The sequence below is a fragment of the Phascolarctos cinereus genome, unplaced genomic scaffold (genome assembly GCF_003287225.1).
Source record: "Phascolarctos cinereus isolate Bilbo 61053 unplaced genomic scaffold, phaCin_HiC Scaffold_5;HRSCAF=322, whole genome shotgun sequence".
Lineage (NCBI taxonomy): Eukaryota > Metazoa > Chordata > Mammalia > Diprotodontia > Phascolarctidae > Phascolarctos > Phascolarctos cinereus.
The window spans coordinates 351918187-351938280 of NW_027555958.1; the positions used below are offsets into that span (position 1 = coordinate 351918187).

A 20094-nucleotide genomic window follows, 5' to 3' on the forward strand; every position below is an offset into this window, starting at 1 on the left:
GAATGAATGTATTACGTGGACTAGAGATCTTAGCCCCATAGATTTTAGGGTCAGAAGAGTCCTAAAAGACATCTAGTCCAATCCTCACATTTTACAGATGAGAAAACTGAGACCCAAGAGGGAGGCAATGATCATACAAGTAGCAAGTGGCGGAGCCATGATCCGAAATCCTCAGTGACACTGACTGTCCTGACTCACCATCAGGGCACTCCCTGAGGAGAAAACCACCAAGTGCCCCTGTAACCTCCAATTTCAACCCTACTCATCCTCTGAGATCTAGGGCATGTTCCATCTCCTCCAGGAAGCACTTATCCCCTACTAATAAGCTCATATTTCTATAGCACTCTAAGGATTACAAAATACCTGACATACATTTTCTCTTCTGATCCTACAAAGTAGATGTGATCATTACCTCCATATTATAGGTGAGGAGTCTGAGGCTGAGAGACATTTAGGAACTTTCCCAAGATCTCACAGTCAAGGTCTAAGATGGGGTTCAAATCCCAAGACTTCTAAGCTCCAAGGGCAATACTCTGTCCCCATGCTGTCTCCTAGAACCATCAGACTGGAGCGAGAAGGGATCTTAGAGATGATCTCATTTACAGAGCAGAAAACTAAGGCCTGGAGAGGCTAAGTCATCAGCCCAAGGCCACACAGGCCTTGGTAGCAGATCAGGGACCTCAACCAGGGTCTCCCAACTCAAAGCTGTTCCCAAGATGCTAAGTTGCCTCACACCCAAATATAAAGATCATGAAATCTTCACGGTTTCTGTGTTTTTTAGTTTTTGTCTCTGTCACAAGACTGTAAACTACCTGAGGGCAAGGACACTTCTGTGTTCCCCACAGAGCTGGCCGTACATCAGGGGCTCAGGAAATATCTGCTGCTTCACTGACTGCAGGCCAGGTAATGAATACAAACTTTTCTTTACATGAACTTAATCCATGACCTTCACCTCCTCAGCACTAAGTGTAATCAAATAAGAAGAATCTGTGACTATTGCATGGGGGAATGGCATGGGAGGCAAGGGGGTGTGGTTGGGTTTAATAAGGTCACAGAATGTCAGAACTGGTAAGGACCTTTAGAGGTCACCCAGACCAAATCTCTCATTTTACAAAGAGAATCACAGAGCAAGAGGTGGAAGGGACCTCAGAGATCATTCAGTTTAAACCTTTCATTTTACAGATGAGGAAACTGAGGCCTAGAGGTCACGTTCTCGGAGTGGGACCTAAAGCCCAAGCCCCTGACTCCACACCCACAGTTCTTTCTCTGGTCCCACACAGTCTCCTCCTCCAGCTCCCTTACTGCCTTCCAAAAAGGATAATAAAGGGGGATTTAAAGATTCTTGCCCAGAAAACGAAAAGCAAATCCTGGAAAGGGCATGGCAACATGTGCCCCTCCCAACTCCCTGTAAAGCAGGGCATGGTGACAAGCACAAAGGAGCTGAGTGAGCCAATGTAATCAGTAGTAAATGGCGAAGCCGGGGCTAAGTGACTGGACCCAAGGCCTCCCAAGGAGAATCACTTCCCCTTCCCTGGGGCTCAATTCTCTCATCTGTGAAAACAAAGATAACACCTACCTAACAGAGTTAGCCAGTTAGTGTGGGAACCAAATGAGAAGTCCCATAAAGCAACTGATAATTGTCACCTGTAAAATGAATGGGGTTCAACCAGAGGATCTTGGACTCCCTATCTCACATGAGGGTGGGCCTCCAATCCCCAAGGAGCGCCATCCTCTCCTCCCCACCTGAGGCTGTTTTTATCCAAGCAGTATGTTCATCCTCCCACCCTCCAGTCTCCACAGGGCAGGAGCTGGAAGCCCCTCAAACCCCGGCTGCCCTCCTGTGCCTGTTCCAGCTGGTCAATGCCTTGGCTAAAATGGGGTGCCCAGCACTGCATACGATGGCATTTAAGCGCGTACCTTAGCTCAGCTTCTGCTCTGATCTCTCTCTTCAGCTCCAATTCTCCGTCTCCAGCAGCCCGCTGGCCTCCTCCACCTCCATGTCCCATCGCACTCAAACTGAACATGTGCAAAACTGAAACTGTTCTCTCTCCCCCTACCTCCTTTCTGCCAGCTAAGCTCCCCATTTCTGGCGCTGGCGCCGCCATTCTAGTCATCCAGGCTCACGATCTTGGCCAACTTCCTCAACTCTTCCACACCCATCCCCTTATCTGCACTCCCACCAGGACCCACACAGTTCAGGCTCTTAGACCACAATGGCTGCCTCCTACACCAAGTTGTCAAATGGCTATTTCTGAAGGACAGGTCCGACCATGTTCGGCAAGTGTCAAGGCTCCCTCCTGCCTCCTCTTTGGCACTGAGCCTCCACCAGCCGACTGCTGCTTATCTTTCCAAGGCGCTTACAGGTCATTCCCCTTGTCTCACTCAGGCTCAGCGCAGGGTCTGGCCCACAGGAGGTGCTTACTCAATCCCTGCTCCCTGATTAGAATGGAGAATGCATCAATCAATCACAACAGCCTCCTCACTGCTTCCCAGGGATGACATTCCAGCCCTCTCTCCCTTCTCTCGCCTTGGAGCTTCTGAGGAGACACCCCCATGCCTGGAATGCTCTCCCCTCTCCACCTCTGGAAACTAATTCCCCTCAAAGCTCAGGTCCAGTGCCACTCCCTTCAAGGGGTCTTTCATGATCCCCTCAGCTGCTGAGGGCATTTTCAAAGACTTAGCCCTACCTCTCTGTGAACATGCTCCAGCAGAATGCAAGCTTCTTGAGAGCAGGAAGGCTCAATTTTGTATGTGTAACTCCATCTCCAGGTATGGTGCCTGGCACATGGCAGGTACTTAATAAATGCTGACAGACCAGCTGGGGCAGAGTACAAGTCTGGACAATAGGCTTTCGATAACCTATACATAACCACAGGACAAGATATTATAGGATCCTGATACATATCATTTTCTCTACTAGCCTGGAGGCTCCTCGAAGGGCAGGAACATTCTCTTATAAATCAGCTTAGTGAAGGAAAGTTTGGATTGGACACAGACTTCAGCAAACAGGTACATGCTACAGTCTCTAAATGGCCTTGGGAGTCCCTTCTAATGTGAGAGACTCTGATTCTGTTTTGGAAAGTATCCTGCACAAGTTATCCCTGATCAAATCCTGAGTATCCTGGCACAGGACCCAGGGCAGTGGCCGTACTCTCCATCCCCCAGCTGCCCTGCAGGCCCCTCAGGATCACTCTGGAAGCTCAGAAGGCTGGTTCACTATGCCGGCCCCTGTCATTGCCTGGATAGACATGTGGAGAGATTATGTCTTAAATCCTCTTGTCCCCCCAAAAAGGAAGCTGGCTAGCCAAAAGGAGAGCAAGTCCAAAGAAACAAAAAAGAAATCTGTACAGGGTCCAGTTTCCTCTCTGCAAGAAACTTTAGACTTAGCAAGGCTTATGGCTTTTTCCTATAAAGTGGTAAAGAAAGTGTTCAGAGATCATCCGTCCCCTGCTGTGGTACTTCAGGGGAATTCACAAGCTGCTGGCTGAAAGGGCCACCAGGGCATTTGTATTTCTACACATTCCCTTCTCCCACCACCCCAAGGAATGAAGAAGGCCCATGAGACTCTACTCCTACTTGTGGAAGAGGAAGAGGAAGGATCTCTAAGGAGGTCTTCACACACTATTCCAGGTAGTTCTTAGAATCCGGCCTCCGAGTTCCCAGAGCTGGGTGAGGAAGAACAGTCATAAACAGTAATAAACAGAACCTGAGTGGTCCAGAGCAAAGAAGATTGGCCTTGGAAGCCAAGAGATACAAAGACTGGCCCCAGCTCTGCCATTCCACCCCTCAGTGACTCAGGGAAAGCCATTCCACCACTCTGATCCCATTTGTTCATCTATAATATGATGCCTCATCAGAGAGGGATCTTCCGGGGGATCTGTGAACTTGAAGAGGGAAAAATAATCACAGCTTTGTTTCAAAATAATTGGTTTCCTTTAAAATCCTATATATTTTATGCATTTTTAAACACTATTCTGAAAAGGGGTTCATAGGCTTTATCAAGGGTGGGAGGAGAGTTACAGAAAAGGTTGAGAAACCCTGGATTAGATGATCACTAAGGTCGCTTCCAACTCTCATGGTTTATGATCTTTAAAAAAAAAAAAAGAATGAATTCTGTGGCCATGCTGATCCAGTAGAAAGAACAGCAGTCCAGGAGTTGGGAGACCTGAAGTCAGGAGACTGGTCATTAAGAAACATGGACGAACTTCACTTCACTGTCTGTGCTTCTTCCTCGGGGACAAGAGGATAACACTCTCTACTCTAAATTTACCTCTCAGGCTTGCTGGGAAGATCAGAAATGATGTACGCAAAAGTGCTTTGTTCAGTCTTTCATGTTTAAAAAAAAAGTAGACTGGACACCTCTGGATAACCTGGCAGTTCTCATTTATGTCTAATCCACATCTCACCTGCTGCTCTTAAAGATGGAAAGAGAAGGCTGGACAGCCCTGGCCCTTGGGAGAAGCTGCCTGGGCCCTGCAAGTACACTTTCAGGTTATTGGCTGCCACAGGAGGCAGGCCTGGCACTGACCTCCCAGCAAATGCTCCCTGACCTCTGGTTTCAGCTCACTCCACTAAAACAAAGTAACCCATCATCAATATCTGCTTTGGAACCAAAAAAATGGAGGAGGGGGAGAGCTCAATGGCAGACAAATCAGAAGAGGAGGGGTTGGAAGTCAAAGGCAACTCAAACAATCCCATTGCCTATTTCCATGGAATCCACTTCCCCGGCTGGCTGGGTAAGACAAACAGGGGTGTACCCAGCCAAGCCCTTGCTTCTGCTGCTTGTGGGCACTGACAAGTCAGCACACTTTGCCCAGCCAGATTCAGGCACACCCCATCCTCCTGTTGTCCTTAGCAGTTCCGTGAAAACACAACTCAAGCAAAACAATCCCATGGGGTCTGGGTGGCATGGGTTAGTTTCAAAGAATCATAGCCACATGCTCAGTGGAGCCAGGAGCAGAAAGTGGGATTCAAGGTCAACCAGAGGAAAACCAAAGGACGCTGATGGTCTGGGCACTGTTAGCTGGTGTAAGCCTATGGTCCAGTTCCCAATCATGCTGCTTCCACTTCTTTTTACAGAGAGGATACCAAGAAGACAGGACAGAGATGCTGACAATGTCACTCTCTTATAACTGTATCTGACTGTGTTATCCTAAGTTTTTAACCACATCAACATGTTTTTTCAAGTGATATGATCTGGCCCAATCGGAAAAGGGCTAGCTTTGGAATCCCGAAGCAGGTAAGTTCAAATCCTAGCTCTGACAAATTTCTCCCTTCAAGACCTGGGGCAGGTCACTTAATCTTCCATGAGGGAGATTGGACTAGGTGGGCTCTAGCCTTCCAGGGCTATGCAATGAAAGTCCTAAGATATGAAACCTGTGGGTCATCAAAATCACAGTAATAATCAATAATCAGAGTGATAACTGGGCTCTACCCATCTGACTCACACAGGATCTTTCCTCCAACCAGCCACCCCAAATCACTTCAACAGAAATGCCATTCATCCCTGTAGGATAAGAGACCTTTTTTTTTTAATCAAAATTTTCTTCCTAGGAGTTCCTTAGATGTTAAAACTAAGATGATTCACAAAACTCCATTCATTTCCCCCTTCATTCCTCAACTACCAGCCAGTATCTTTTCTATTAGATTCTGTTCATTTCTAGACATTTCTTTTTTGGGTTTTTTTTGTTTGTTTGTTGTTCTGTTTTTTAGGCAATTGGGGTTAAGTGACTTGCCTAGGGTCACACAGCTAGTAAGTGTCTAGTGTTTGGTCTAAGGCTGGATTTGAACTCAGAGGTCCTCCTGACTTGAGGTCCGGTGCTCTATCCACTGCGCCACCTAGCTGCCCCCATTTTTAGACATTTCAAAAAGGAACTATTACACGGAGAGGTATACATGAGCCTCAATATTCCAGTCAATCCTTTTTTTAACTTTCCATTCTCTATTTTTTCTTCCCACTTTCCTTTCATAAGGGTTTTCCTTTCCCTTGCATTCACAATCCAGATTGTAAGAATAAAGGAAAAGTATGTCCAAAAAGTTACTAGACTGTGCATCACAGCAATGCCATTACTAAGCTTATCCCACAGAGGTCAAAGAAAAAGGAAAAGGGCCATACGTACAAATACATTCATAGCAGGTCTTTCGCACCAAAGCTCTGTTTGTTGGAAATTAAGTGGAGTGCCCTCCAATTGTGGAATGGTAAAATAAACTACTGTATATGAATTTGATAAAATACTATGGTGATATTAATAAGTATCAGAAGAGATAGTTTCAGTGAAACCTAGGAAGACTTTTCTGAACTGATAAAAGTGAAATGAGCAGAACCAGGAGAATCGTACAATTACAACAATGCTCTGAAAGACTTTAGAGCTAAAATTGTAAAGAGCTGTGAATTCAAGAAAGACAGGACACGCCTTTTATCAGATGATAAAAACTCAAATGCCACCAACGAGGAAGGAAAAGTAGAGCTGACTAACAAGATAGATGTAAATGGACAGTGAACTTAGTGACCAACATATACATATATACATGCACACATACACATATATACACACACACACACATACACACACACATTAACAACACGTTCAGAAGATGGAACCTAGGGTAGATAAATAAGGATAAATGCAAAGTGCTCCTGCAGGAATAATGTCCAGACTTCCAAGAGTTAGAACCTGCTGAGACTTATGGTGAATGCTGATGACAACCAAAAAAAGGCTTCTTGAAAAGTTATATTTGGGGAAAGAAGAAAATCAAAGAAAGAAGAGAGCAGTACTAGACGTACGTCACATGGTAACTTCTAATGTCTGTATCTCCCAAACATGTAGCAGTGTTCTCCACACAGCAGACACCTAAAAATAGTTATTGTATTGCACTACATAAGACAGAAGGCAGAACTACTCAACCCCTATCTTGCTTCTGTTTTCTTTACCAAGGAGAATAATCTTTGGATTAGGAAAAGTAAAACAAAACAGAACTGAAACTCAAGAACAGGTAACTACAGATAGCTTTGATTTCTTCTTCTGAAAACTTCCTGTTGATATCCTTTGACCATGTATCAATTGGGAAATAACTCTTACTCTTGTAAATTTGACTTATTTCTCTACCTATTTGAGAAATGAGGCGTTTATCAGAGAAACTTGCTGCAAAAATTTTTCCCCAGCTTTCTGCTTTCCTTCTAATCTTGGCTACACTGATTTTGTTTGTGCAGAACCCTTTTAATTTAATGTAATCAAAATTATCCATTGTGCATCTTGTAATACTCTGTATCTCTTTTTTGATCCCAAATTCTTCCCTTATCCATAGATCTGACAGGTAAATGGTTCCATGCTTCCCTAATTTGGTTATATTACCCTTTGACCTAGCAATACCACTATTATAGGTCTATATCCCAAAGAGCTCAAAGAAAAAGGAAAAGGTCCTACACATACAAAAGTATTTATAGCAGCTCCTTTCGTGGTGGCCAAGAATTGGAAACTGAGGGAATACCCATCAATTGGGGAATGGCTGACCAAGTTGTGGTATATGGTTGTTATGGAATACTACTACTGTGCTACACGAAATGATGAACAGGATGGTTTCAGAAAAACCTGGATAGACTTACATGATCTGATGCACAGTGAACTGAGCAGAGTCAGGAGATCATCTTACACAGTAATAGCAACACTGTATGATGACTAACTTTGATACACTTAGCTACTCTCAACAACACAATAACAATTCCAAAGGATATATGATGAAAAATGCTATCCTCAGATCAGAAAAAGAGCTGATAGAGTCTGAATGCAGATTGAAGCATTTTTTTTAACTTTATTATTCTTGCTTTTTGTGGTCTACGTTTTCTTTTGCAACATGGTTAATATGACTTGCATGACTGCACACATATAATCTATATCAAAGTGCTCACTTTCTCCCTCTGTGATATCTCTTCAAGTTCAGCACTGCTGAGGGCTCATCCAGGGAACCCTGGGAATTCTTCCTCCTAGGCCCAACCCTAAATGGTCCAATGTAGAGAGAGAACAGCAATGTGCCCATGGGGGCTAAGGGAAGAGGTGGTAAAGAGTAGGGAGAGGAGTATAGGCACCTGAGAAGGGACTGGGGCACATAAAGCAAGTAAAGAGTGAAAATAAGAAGCCTTATCCTAATCCCCCAAGCCAAGAATACCTCCTCCAGAAAATTTCTTTTTTTTATTATATTATGACTTGGGTAATATATAAATATATGCATACATACATATTTTATATATATATATATATATGTCTGTGCATGTGTATGTATATTTTATATATAATTTTACATATTATACATATTATGTAAGGTAAATTTCATATAATTGTTTAATATAAAGTAAACATATGCATAAATATACACATACACACATCTATATATAAAACATCTCTCTTGATAAAATGTAAGCTCCTTGAGGGCAGGGATTATTTCACTGTTGCCTCCCTATCTCAAGTACTACTTAAGTGCTTAAATGCTTGTTAACTAAGAACTTATTATATTCTAGGTACAGCTCTGCCACTAATTAGATGTGTGTCCCTTAGCAAGTGACTCTTAGGACCTCAGTCTCATCTCTAAAATAAAGATGATTTCTAAGGCCATCCCTTCCGATTCTAACAACCGATTATCAATCTATTAAAAAATCTTTACTAAGTGTTTGCTATGTGACAGACATCGTTCAAAGAAAGGTAAAAAACAATGCCTGCCCTCTGGGAGCTCACATTCTAATAGAGACAATATGTCAATAACTAGGTACAGACAAGATCTATACAGAGCAGGGATGAATTAATCTGAAAGGGGAAAGTGTTAGCAGCTGGAGGGGCCAGGAAAGGCCTCCTGCTTCAGAAGATGGGACTGTAGCAATGATTTCAAAATACGACATGGCTGATCACCAGTCATGTCTTTCTTTTCCCCCCTCTAGGTCTGTGCTGGCCACAATGCACCCCTGAATGAACACTTGTAGATGTACCCCTCATTAAGAGTGAAAGATGATGAAGAGGGGTGGGAGGTGGAAGACTGCTATTATTAGATGGTTTCTTTCCGGGGTTTTGTGGTTATTTCAAACTGCTTGGCCTGGGCAACAACTTCAAACAGGGCAAGTTGGCACCAAAAGAAAGCGAAGGAAGGGAGTGGAATTAGAACAGAATATCAAATTGGATTTTAAAAGACAAAAATCACAATGCAAATTGGCCTCTGTGACCTCCTGGACATCCAGCCAATTAAAGACCTGATGCCTTGTCCCATCCCCCACAAGTTTGATCACACCTTGATCTTATTACGGTGGGCTCCCTGTAGGGAACCACTGATGACTACCTGACTATAATATCCAGTCCACTTCTGAATGAGGGCGAGGGCAGGGCCAAACTCACCAGGATCTAATTCCTATTTAGATGAACTCTAATTCCCCAGGGATGTTTTTCCCCCCAAATAAATCCCAACACATGGAATGAGCCCCATTCCAACAATTCTGAAAAATGTTATTCAAATGAAATGCATTAAAGAGTCAGCAGATGCAGAAGTTTCTGCTAGGCCATGGGTGAGTAACTGGGGTGATATGAAGGAGGATGAGAAAGGAAAAGGCACAGTTTCTGCCCTCATGAGGCTTACAATCTAATGAGAGAAGAGAAATACAAAGAGAGAGGCACAGGCACTGGACTCCAACTCCAAAAGGAGAAAACGCCCTTTACCAATGCAGGTCAGCATCAGCTCTGCCACTTACAGGAGGAGCCCAGTACACTCTGGATCTTGTCCAAGTTCACAAAGCCAGTATGAGTCAGAGGCAGGACACACAAACATATACATCTCAAAAAAACCAGAGGGAGATTTACAAAACAAAAAACAGGGAGGAAAAGGGAAGGCCACAGGCATCAGAGATGGACCAAAACCTTGTGGGGCACCAAACCAGTGTAGAAATACAGTAAAGGCCCTGGACTTGGAGTCAGAGGACCTGTATAGAAAGCAATGCAGAAATACAGTAAAGGCCCTGGATTTGGAATCAAAGGATCTGAATTCAAGCCCCAGCTCTGCCATTTACTACTGCTTAATGGCCAATTCATTTCATTTCTCTCAGACTCAGTTTCCTCACTTGTAAGATAAAAAAAAAATACTTGCAAAATCTACCTTACAGAAAGCATATAAAGTGCTTTGCACACAGTAAAGCACTAGATAAATGTAAGCTATTATGAAGAGAAAGACAAGAGGAGCAGGAGACAAAATACACGTTCTGTGAATACTTGCCACCCTCGAGCATGAGTGTTCATGGTCAATGCTACAGACATGGTCATGCAATCGCCCAAAGGCCAATCCAAAGCAGAGCCAGGATCCAGCGGGCATGCAGCGTTCTGGGCCATCTGCTTACCCATCGGAGAATGCTGTCAGAACAGGGGCGGGCAGGCAGCCAGTTGGGGCACCATCATTGGAAGCATTACCTGTCCTTCTCCGTGGCCCTCATCCTGGGCGTGGTGTCTCCCTAACGTGTCCTCTCCTCAAGCCCCAGCCTCCCGCCCTGGTTATTCAGGCTGCCAGAGCTGCCAACAGCAATGCCTAGCACATAGTAAGCGCTGAATAAATGTTAACAATGTCTAGCAGACTTGGCCATGTTCCAACTAGACAAGTACACACGCCTTGTATGCGGGGGCGGCAGGAGGTACAAGGGGGCAGAGCAGGGTAGAGAGAGAAGAAGAAAAGAAGTGAAAAGAGAGTGAAAGTCAAGGAGGCAGGAGGACCCATAGGGCCATCTTACCTCCAAAGTTAGCCAGCCTCCCGATCCTCGTGACCGGCACCCTCCGTTCCCGTGCCCGCTCACTTAACTGGAAGGAGGAAAAAGAAACTCATGGAATTGCCAAGTATGGGCCAAAAGGAAGGTGGGTGAGTGTGGTAACCACCACTGGCTGTAGAGGAGGGAGAGGAGCCAACCCGTGGGGACAGGGCTGAGAAAACTCATGGAAAAATAATGTCTCCTTCAACTAAAAATGCCATACCCTCAGCAGAGGGGCTAAATCCCATGAATGTGGAGTGTAAGGACTTGGGATGAGGAGGGGAAAGGCAGTCAAATTCCAGAAGGAGACTCAGAAATACAGTCCTACGATAGGTCTAGCAATGCCCAAGCACAGGCTTGTCACTGAAAGGGAGCACCCAAAAGACTCCTGTGCGCAGGGGCCCCCCTAAAGCTAACTACAACTCCTCTCCCTGAGCAAACCACAAGACCTGGAAAGCCCAAAATTAACACAGTTCCAGTCAACTGCAATTTACCAGGAGTCTAAAAACCAAGGTTCTCCTGGTAGTCTGGCATGGGCCATGATACGGTAGAAAAAATATTGGATCTGGAGTCAGGAAGACCTTTGAACCTTACTACCTATGTGACCCTGGGTAAGTCATTTAGCTTCTCTAGGCCTCAGTTTCCTCATCTGTAAAATGAGGGGCAAGATGGCCTCCTTGGTCCCCTCCACGATATGGTCTTATGATTCTTAGGCAGCAATCTCATCACTCCCACCCCCAAACCTTATGAAGCCAGCCAATACCCATGAGCTAAAATGTTACTGAGCTGCTATCTGGGATCTCCCATCTCCTCTGCCAAATCTCTAACTCCCTCCTTCCCAGTACAAATGGCATTTGAAGTAGTAATGTGAAGGAGGGGAAAGAAGGGTGGTCTGTTCCCACTCTTCAGGTTGCTGTCCTCCTGGTCTCAGCCGCGAGTGACATGTCCACACCTCTTCCTTCTGCTTGCAAGAGGCAGCCATGACAAATCATTTTGTAGTAGATGTGTATGGAATTATATATAAATCGAGCCAGTGGCCATGGGATTTCTGCTGGAAAAGCCTGTTGGGTCACAGGTCCTCAAATGAACACAATCCAAGGTTTGAATATGAAGGCAGCCAAACCACGCAGATCAAAGATAAGGAGGTAAGTCCACTGCCACAGGAGTCAGCCCAAAGCATTCACAGATGGCACTCTGAGGACCTAAGTCTCCAGAAAGTTAATTAACAGCCTTCAGTTTGTGATTGTCTGGGGTGTGGCAGGGGGCAAGGAGTGTCTTACCAACATCAAACCAGTGCTGAGGGGTAAGCAATAATGGCTGTATCCAATCTACAGATATTTGAATTGCTTTACCCAACTCTCCATCCATGGGCAGCCTCTGACTCCTCAGGGGTTGATGGGAGGAATGGGTTGAAAGACTACAAAGAATTTTTAAAAGACAAATTTATTTTTTGTCTTTGAAACTGGGTCTCTAGTACTAGCATTAGTACTAGTAGTAGCTAACATTTCTATAGTACTATGACATACCAGGCACCATGTTAAGCATTTTATCAATATTATCTCATCTGACCCTCACAACCACGTTGGGAGGTAGGTGCTGTTATTATCTCCATTTTACAGATGAGGAAGCTGAGGCTGACAGAGTTTAAGTGACTTGGCCAGGGTCACAGGGCTAGTATCTGAGGCTGTATTGACATTTAGGTCTTTCTGAGCCTAGGCCCAGCGCTCTATCCATTTGGCCACCTAGCCATCTCTTTTAAATATGATTTATGTAGTGTCTACTATGTACCAGGCCACCAGACTAAGCGCTTTATAGATCTCATCCCATTTGATCTAAGTCACTTTGGCTAGAGGTGCTGCAGCTACTGTCAGGCCAATCCCACTACAGATCAGCATAGGAGCTTTGACCTGCTCTGTTTTTGATCTGGGCTGGTTCAGTCCTCATCAGACAGCCTAGCAGGCCCTCCTCCTGGCCCCCACCCCAATAGAGAATGCTCTACGATACCAGACTTAGGAGGAACAGTCACTTGGGCTTGGCTCACTGCAGCTCAGAATTCCTGAGTTCAAGAGACTTACCAGCCAAAGCCCCTCAGCATTAGGGATTACAGGCCTGCCCTGCCACACCTGGCCTAAAAAGATCAATTTATCAGAGTGTTTGAGGGAAGGGAGGGAGGAACAGGGAAGTGCTTTTTTTTTTTTGGTGAGGCAATTAGGGTTAAGTGACTTGCCTACGGTCACACAGCTAGCTATGTCTGAGGTCAGATTTGAACTGAGGCCCTTCTGACTCTAGGGCCAGTGCTCTATCCACTGTGCCACCTAGCTGCCCCCAGAGAAGCACTTCTCTATGCCCACTCTCCATGGTCAGGAAAGGAAAGAGAATACCTGGAAAGCCTATTACCATCAACACAGCATGAGAGAAACTTACCCACCTGGGTCTGAAGAGAGGGAGGATAGGGAAAAGAGTGAGAACTCAAACTTGAGACTTTTTTTTTTAAAGAGCTGATCCTGGATCCCCACCCTACACACTAACTACACAGCCCACAGATGCTATAACATATCCCACCAACATGGTCTGTACTTTCAGGAGTTAAAATCAGATTCATAAGAGTTATCTTGCTACTAATGATGAAGGGGATGATGATGATGATGATGATAAAATATTAATAATAGTAATAGTACCACCTTTCTCCAAGAAGAGGTTGAACTGCTTCATGTCACATTTATCCTCATTTTGAGCCGGAGAACTAGGGTTCAAATCCTGGCTCAGCTGCTAACTCCCTGTGTGACCTTGAGCAAGTCAGCTCCTCTCACTGGGTCAGTTCTTCCTCTGTAAACTGAACAGACTAGAAGATTTTAAAGGTCCCTTTCAGCTCCAAGCTAAGCTCCATGACTACTAAGCTGATATGCTAAAAGTCACCTTCCCTCATAAGCCAGAGACGTGGAAACCGCTATGAAAGGAAGATGTGGAAGACCGTAAAGCCGCCATGAAAACACACGGGCCACCCCTCCCTTTCTGTCCCATACTGTATACACCTCAGAAATTGCCACAGAAACATGGTACCCAGGCTTTGTCACCTGCTGCACCCTAGGGTAACCAAGATTACTGCAACCCATGAAGGGAAATACAAGGCAAAGAGGTGATGGGTCTCCAGAGAAGAAGAGATAAAAACTCTCCTTTCTTCCTATACTATGGGACTAAAATCCAAGCGGGCCGGCAGCCAAAGCCCCAGCATCCTCCCTTATCTCCCCCCTGCCCTTTCACCACTGAGAAGCTGCCATCCACCAGACCCCTTGACGGCCCACATGTTCCGGACAGCAGAGGTCTCACACCCCTTAGAGATGCCCGAGAGAGAAGCCCCCTCGTCTAGACATGGAAGAGATACCAGGCCTTCTACCATCAGTGGCTCCTCCAATCCTTCACTCCCCCTTCCTCCTAACCCCTGTGATAGGCTCCTTCACATACCATCTGTTTGTGAGGCTTGTTTCCAGTCTGAGTCTTGCTCTGCCGGGCTTTCTCAATATCCTCAGCAGTGAGGCCCCCTACAGAAGACTGGTCCTGGTGGAAAAACCTTCGTTGCATGACCAAGGTAGCAAATGGGTCCCTAGAGTCTCCAAAAAGTTTCCCATGGATTTTCCCTGAGGCAGGACCAAAGGGCTGGCCTGAAGCCCCTGCTTCCCCCAAAAGGTCCACTTGAAGCATAGGCAGGAGCAGGGCCAGGAAACGGAGGAGGAGGAGGAGGAGGAGGAGGAGTGGAGGCAGAAAAGTCCGAAGCCCCTGCTGCCTCTGGGCCTGAGAAGTGGAATTCGGAACCTGGATCATCACCGGTGTCTGGGTAGCGCTCTTCAGCCTGACTGGTGCCCTGCCAAAAAAGCAAACCAAGGTTTCAGAGGAGACAAAGAGGAAGACCCAGGAGAATAAGTCTCATGAGTATTGGACTGACCACAGCCCAAGGAGCCACCTGGTGCAGGGCCCTACCTATGGACAGGACTTCCCATGACTATCCTGGCATTTCTTCTACTTTCAGAGGCTCCCTCAATTCCCCACCCATTACATATGAGCCAGGGAAACTGAATTCTAGTTCTGGCTTCACTGCAAATCTGCCAGGTGGCCTCAGACAAGTTTCAACCTTTGGATTCTTCATCTTTAAAACCACCAGTTGCCCCCCCTAGACCTCACAGGGTTGTTGTGTGAAGCAGCAAGGCACCTTCTTTGTGGAATGCTCTTAGGACACTCCCAATAGGTTTAGCAATTCAAATCAATCTAACAGTCATGTGTTATGTGCCTACTACAAGCAAAGAACTATGATAGGTGATAGGGATATAAAAAGATGAAAACTAAGTCTTTACGCTCTAGGACAGGGGTTCTTAACCTCTTTTAAAGGGGGTCATGCACCCCTCTGACAATCTAGGGACCTCTTCTGAGAATATTTTTAAATGCATATGATAAAAGACACAGGATTACAAAGGAAACCAATTATAATGAAATTGTAAAAATATTTTTATAAAAATGAGTTCACACACCTAGGCTAGGAACCTCTGGACAAGGAGCTCACCATCTGCTAAGTGGGATACGACATGCAACTCCAACTTGCCCCCACCCCCAGGCAAGTGCTCTAGGAAAATCTGAGGAGGAAGAGAATGATGTCGGTGGCAGGGACCACAGGAGAAGCAGCATCAGACCTGGGCTATCTAGCATGGGATATATTTGATAAGACAGAGGTAAAGATAAGGAAGGAGCAAATAGTAGGCCTATGTGAGTACAAGAAGACTAGAGATGGCAGACCCCCTAATAGCGCAGTTTGGCTGGATATGAATGATGGGGAGTAATGTGAAGTACGGGTGGATCTGTAAGTCAGTCAGATTTTGGAGGACCTTAAATATAACAAGAGGTCACATGTGACTCTCTCAAGGTCATGCAGTCACTGACCGAGCCAAGAGAGAGTTCCAGATCTCTTGACTTGCAGACCCATGTTATTCCCATTAATTGACCCTTGGTGACCTTGGGCTCTGCTTTCTCATCATACTGTGCCAATTCCCCATCTGTATCATCAGGTTAATCGCAATCACATATGGTTCTTCTAGACTAGCAAATCCTAGGGGAAGAGTAACACTGGGGATGACCAAAACGGAACTCTCAGTTAGCCAGGGAAGAGGAGCATCAGAGGACAAAAAGAAACTTGATTTTGGAATGCATCATATGATTTGGGAAAGGGCAGATTTATTGATCAATCAACTATTCATTAAGTTCCTGGCACAGAGGGGCACTGAACATGTGAAGGGGAAAAAAAAAAGTAAGCTCCCACCTCATTTTATCCAAGATGACGACATATTCACATATGCAAATGTAAATAGAGATAAAATAAAAAACAAAATTATTTTGAGGGAAAACACTAGTAGCTGGGGGCAGGAGGGGGACAGAAAGGGCTCAGGTAGAAGATGGGATGCCTGTCAACCGAGGAATGGGCAAACAAGTTGTGGTATATGATTGTGACAGAATACTACTGCACTATAAGAAACAAGCTCAATGATCTCAGAAAAATATGGATAGACTTGCATGAAATAATAAACAGTGAAATGAGCAGAACCAAGAGGACACTGTATGCAGGAACAATATTTTTTATTAATTTATTTTGATTTATCAACAATCACTTCCACAGGCTTTTGAGTTTTAAATTTTTCCTCTCCCTCCCTAAGGCGGCTTGTAATCTGATATAGGCAATACATATACATTCCTATTAAACATATTTTCATATTAGTCATGTTGTAAGGAAGAATTAGAACCAATAGGGAGGAACCACCAGAAAGAGGAAACAAAACAAAACAACAGAAGAAAAAAATAGCAAATAGTGTGCTTCGATCTGCATTCAGATCCATAATTCTTTCTCTGGATGTGGATAGCATTTTCCATCATGAGACTTTTGGAGATGTCTTAGATCCCTGCATTGCTGAGAAGAGCAAAGTCTATCAGAGTTAGTCACAGCACAATGTGGCTGTTACTGTGTACGACGTTCTCCTGGTTCTGCTCACCTCACTCAGCATCAGTCCATCCAAGTCTTTCCAGGTTTTTCTGAAGTCGGCCTGCTCATCATTTCTTAGAGCACAATAGTATTCCGTTACATTCATATACCACAACTTGTTCAGTCATTCCCCAATTGACGGGCAACAATATTGGCTTTTTTTTATTTTTTGTTTAGGCAATGGGGTTAAGTGACTTGCCCAGGGTCACACAGCTAGTAAGTGTTATGTGTCCGAGGTTCTGAATCCAGGGCCAGTACTCTATCCACTGCACCACCTAGCTGTCCCAACAATATTGTTTTAAGAACAACTTTGAGTAATTAAGTCAATCTGACTATTATAAATACCCAAATTAACTACATCCAGAGAAAGAACTGATAAATATAAGCGTACAGAATGATCATATTTCTGCCTAATTGTAGCCATCTCTAGGGTGGGAGCAGGGTGGGGAGGGTGGAGAGGGAAGAAAAAAGGGAAAAAAGTTACATGACAGATTTATTATATATTTAAAAGGAATAGCAAGTTGTACAAAAAAGATTTGCAGTTTCATCTACAATTATCTTTTTTTCTATTCTACTATGTTATGAAAATATGTTTTATTTCTTAAGTTCAGAATAAAATAAATAAAATTTTTTTAAAAAGATGGTGCTTAGGCTAAACTCCAAAGGAAATGGGGGGTTTTAAGAAGTAACACTGAGGAGCACCTAGATGACGCATTAGATGACGCATTAGATAGAGCTGTGGCCTTGGAGTCAGAAGGACCTGAGTTCAAATCCACCCTCAGACACTTGACACTTTACTAGCTGTGTGACCACAGGCAAGTCACTTAACTGCTACTGCCTCACCAAAAAAAAAAGGGGAAAAAAAAAAAGAGGTAGCATTGAAAGGGGATGCATTCCAGTCGTGGGGAGACAGCCCATTCAAAGGTAGGCAGATAAGTGAGGGAATACCGTATAGTGAAATAATATATATAATAATAATAATAATACATGGAATAGTGTATATTACTTTCTTAATACACTCTATAGCTGTTCAGAACTACAGAGTGAGCAACAAAATAAGGGGAATAATATATAGTATTTTATATATAATATATAATATATAGTAAGGCTGGAAAGCTGAGACAAGTTGTGAAGTGTTTGTATTTGAACTTAAAGGTAACAGGGAACTACTACAGTTTATTGAGGAAGAGAATAACATGGTTCATTCTATGTTTTATTTATCTTTCTAATACGTTTCTCTTAGCTTTCATTCCCTCGGCATTCATTATGTGACACTGGGGAAGTTTCTAGATAACCTGAGCAAGTCAGACCATGATTAAATTTTCTAAGAATAAAAGGAAATAAGTATCTATACAGCACTATTATGTGTCAGCCACAACACTAAGGGTTTTTTACACATAGCATCTCATTTGATCCTCACAACACCCCTGGAAAATAGGTGCTGCTATCATTATTCCCATTTTACTGAGGCAGAGAGAGGTTAAGGTCACACAACTAGGAAGTATCTGAAGCTGGATTTGAACTAACGTCTTCCTGACCCCCAGGCCCAGTGCTCTATCCACTGTGCCACCAGCTGCTTTTACTACTAAACTACGAAATAGGCAATCTACTACTGAACTACTAAATAGGTAATCTACTACTAAACTATGAAATAGGTAATCTACTACTGAACTACAAAATAGGTAATCTACTACTAAACTACGAAACAGGTAATCTACTACTGAACTACAAAATAGGTAATCTACTACTAAACTACTAAACAGGTAATTTACAAATGGGTAGCTGAGACTGGACCACAGTTACTAACCTTTCCAGCTCCCACATGAGAGGGAAGAGTCAGAACAATGTCACACCTGATGAAAAGCTAAGGTCTCAGTAGGGAAAAAAGGATTTATCTAAGAGTTCAATTTCTATGACTAGGAAGTCAAAAGCCAATCAGAGGCGACCACGTTAATAAAGTCCAGGACAAAGCGCCAGGCTTCCTTCTACTCCTGGTGGACTTCCTTCTCCCTCTTCCACAAAACTGAAGAGACAGACCTCTCCCTGGCAGCTTTTGCACCTACATGCTGGTCTTCGTCTTTCCATTAAGAATGCTTCATCCAGAGAAGGACAAGGACTGAGAGAGGAAAAAGTGTCCCAGCCATGGACCTTGCGTCTCAGGACAGTGTGGCCTTCTAGAAGGCCTCTCACTTTACAGATGACCAAACAAAGGCCTCTCCTACTGAAGTCACACCGAGCTGATATTTAAAGCCAGGTCACCTGACTCCAGGTTTGGCACTTGTGAAAGCACTCAGAAGCTTACTGGAGTGGTTTCTTGTGGTTGTTGCTGGGGGTGGGAGGGTGTTTCTGCTTTTCTCTGACAGAGACCTGTGATTCCACTGGTACAGGAATGCTCGATGAGCAAATGCCCTCCGCCGATGCAGGTTCTCTCTCCTTCTACAACTCACAGTGTTTGGAGTCTGAACGTTAACTTATCAATATCTTCAGGAGAGAGGCACCCCCTCTAGGGGGCAGCACCAGGGAGCATACTGGCTAAGACTGACTTCGGAGACCTGTCCAGGGTACCCTGGAGAAGAGGGGAGGGCGGGATCCGGGAGAGGAGAAGGAGGAACACAAACCACCCAGCTCTCCTTTCTTTGTACAGGCAGCGGGAGACAGTTTCCTTTTATGGGAGAATATGCCGAGAGCTCACCCCACTCCACCCTGGCCCCCCTGCCCCGCCTCTTTCCAAGGGAAAGAGGGAAAACTGAAATGTTTTCTCCAGGGAATTCCCTTCTGTCCCTGAATTCCCCCAAAGTCCGACTGATTCACTGTGGAAAGGTCAGGGGAAAAGATGGCCATCGTGCACACAAACCATGTTTCTGTGGGATATGACAGGCATGAAGGAAGGAAGTGGAGAGAGAGGGCTCAGCTAGGGAGTTGAGACTCCTCACTTCTCACCTTGGACCTGCCACTGACTCTGTGACACTCTGGCCAAGCACCTTCCCCTCTTTAGGCCTCCATTTCCTCTTGTGGAAAATGAGGGGGCTGGACAAGTGACCCCTAAAGTCTGTGACTAAAGGACTGTTCCCAGTAGGGTGCCATGCAGCGCCTAGGGCTTTCAAGAGAAAGAAAACATAACCAACCAGCAGAACTGAAAGAAACCAGCACTGGGTAAAGTCAGGGAGAAAATAAGGGAATTTCACTATACAAATAACAAACATGCTAAAGCTGAAATCATGACCCAGGCATTCTCAAAGCTGTGACAAGCTCTGGGCAGCAAACCCCACTTGCTCTCTGCAATGTCCATTTTTCACTTGCAACTTTCAGCTTAAAA

The 20094-nt window shown here is 44.6% G+C and overlaps 1 protein-coding gene across 1 annotated transcript in view; it reads right to left on the reverse strand.

The window, feature by feature from the left end:
- The window catches only part of COQ8A (coenzyme Q8A), a 72172-nt gene that overhangs the window by 19588 nt on the left and 32490 nt on the right, over positions 1-20094 (reverse strand). Inside the window, 3 exon segments of the mRNA XM_020982132.2 lie at positions 10748-10814; positions 14225-14440; positions 14442-14621. Coding sequence (XP_020837791.1) covers positions 10748-10814; positions 14225-14440; positions 14442-14621 — 463 coding nt within the window.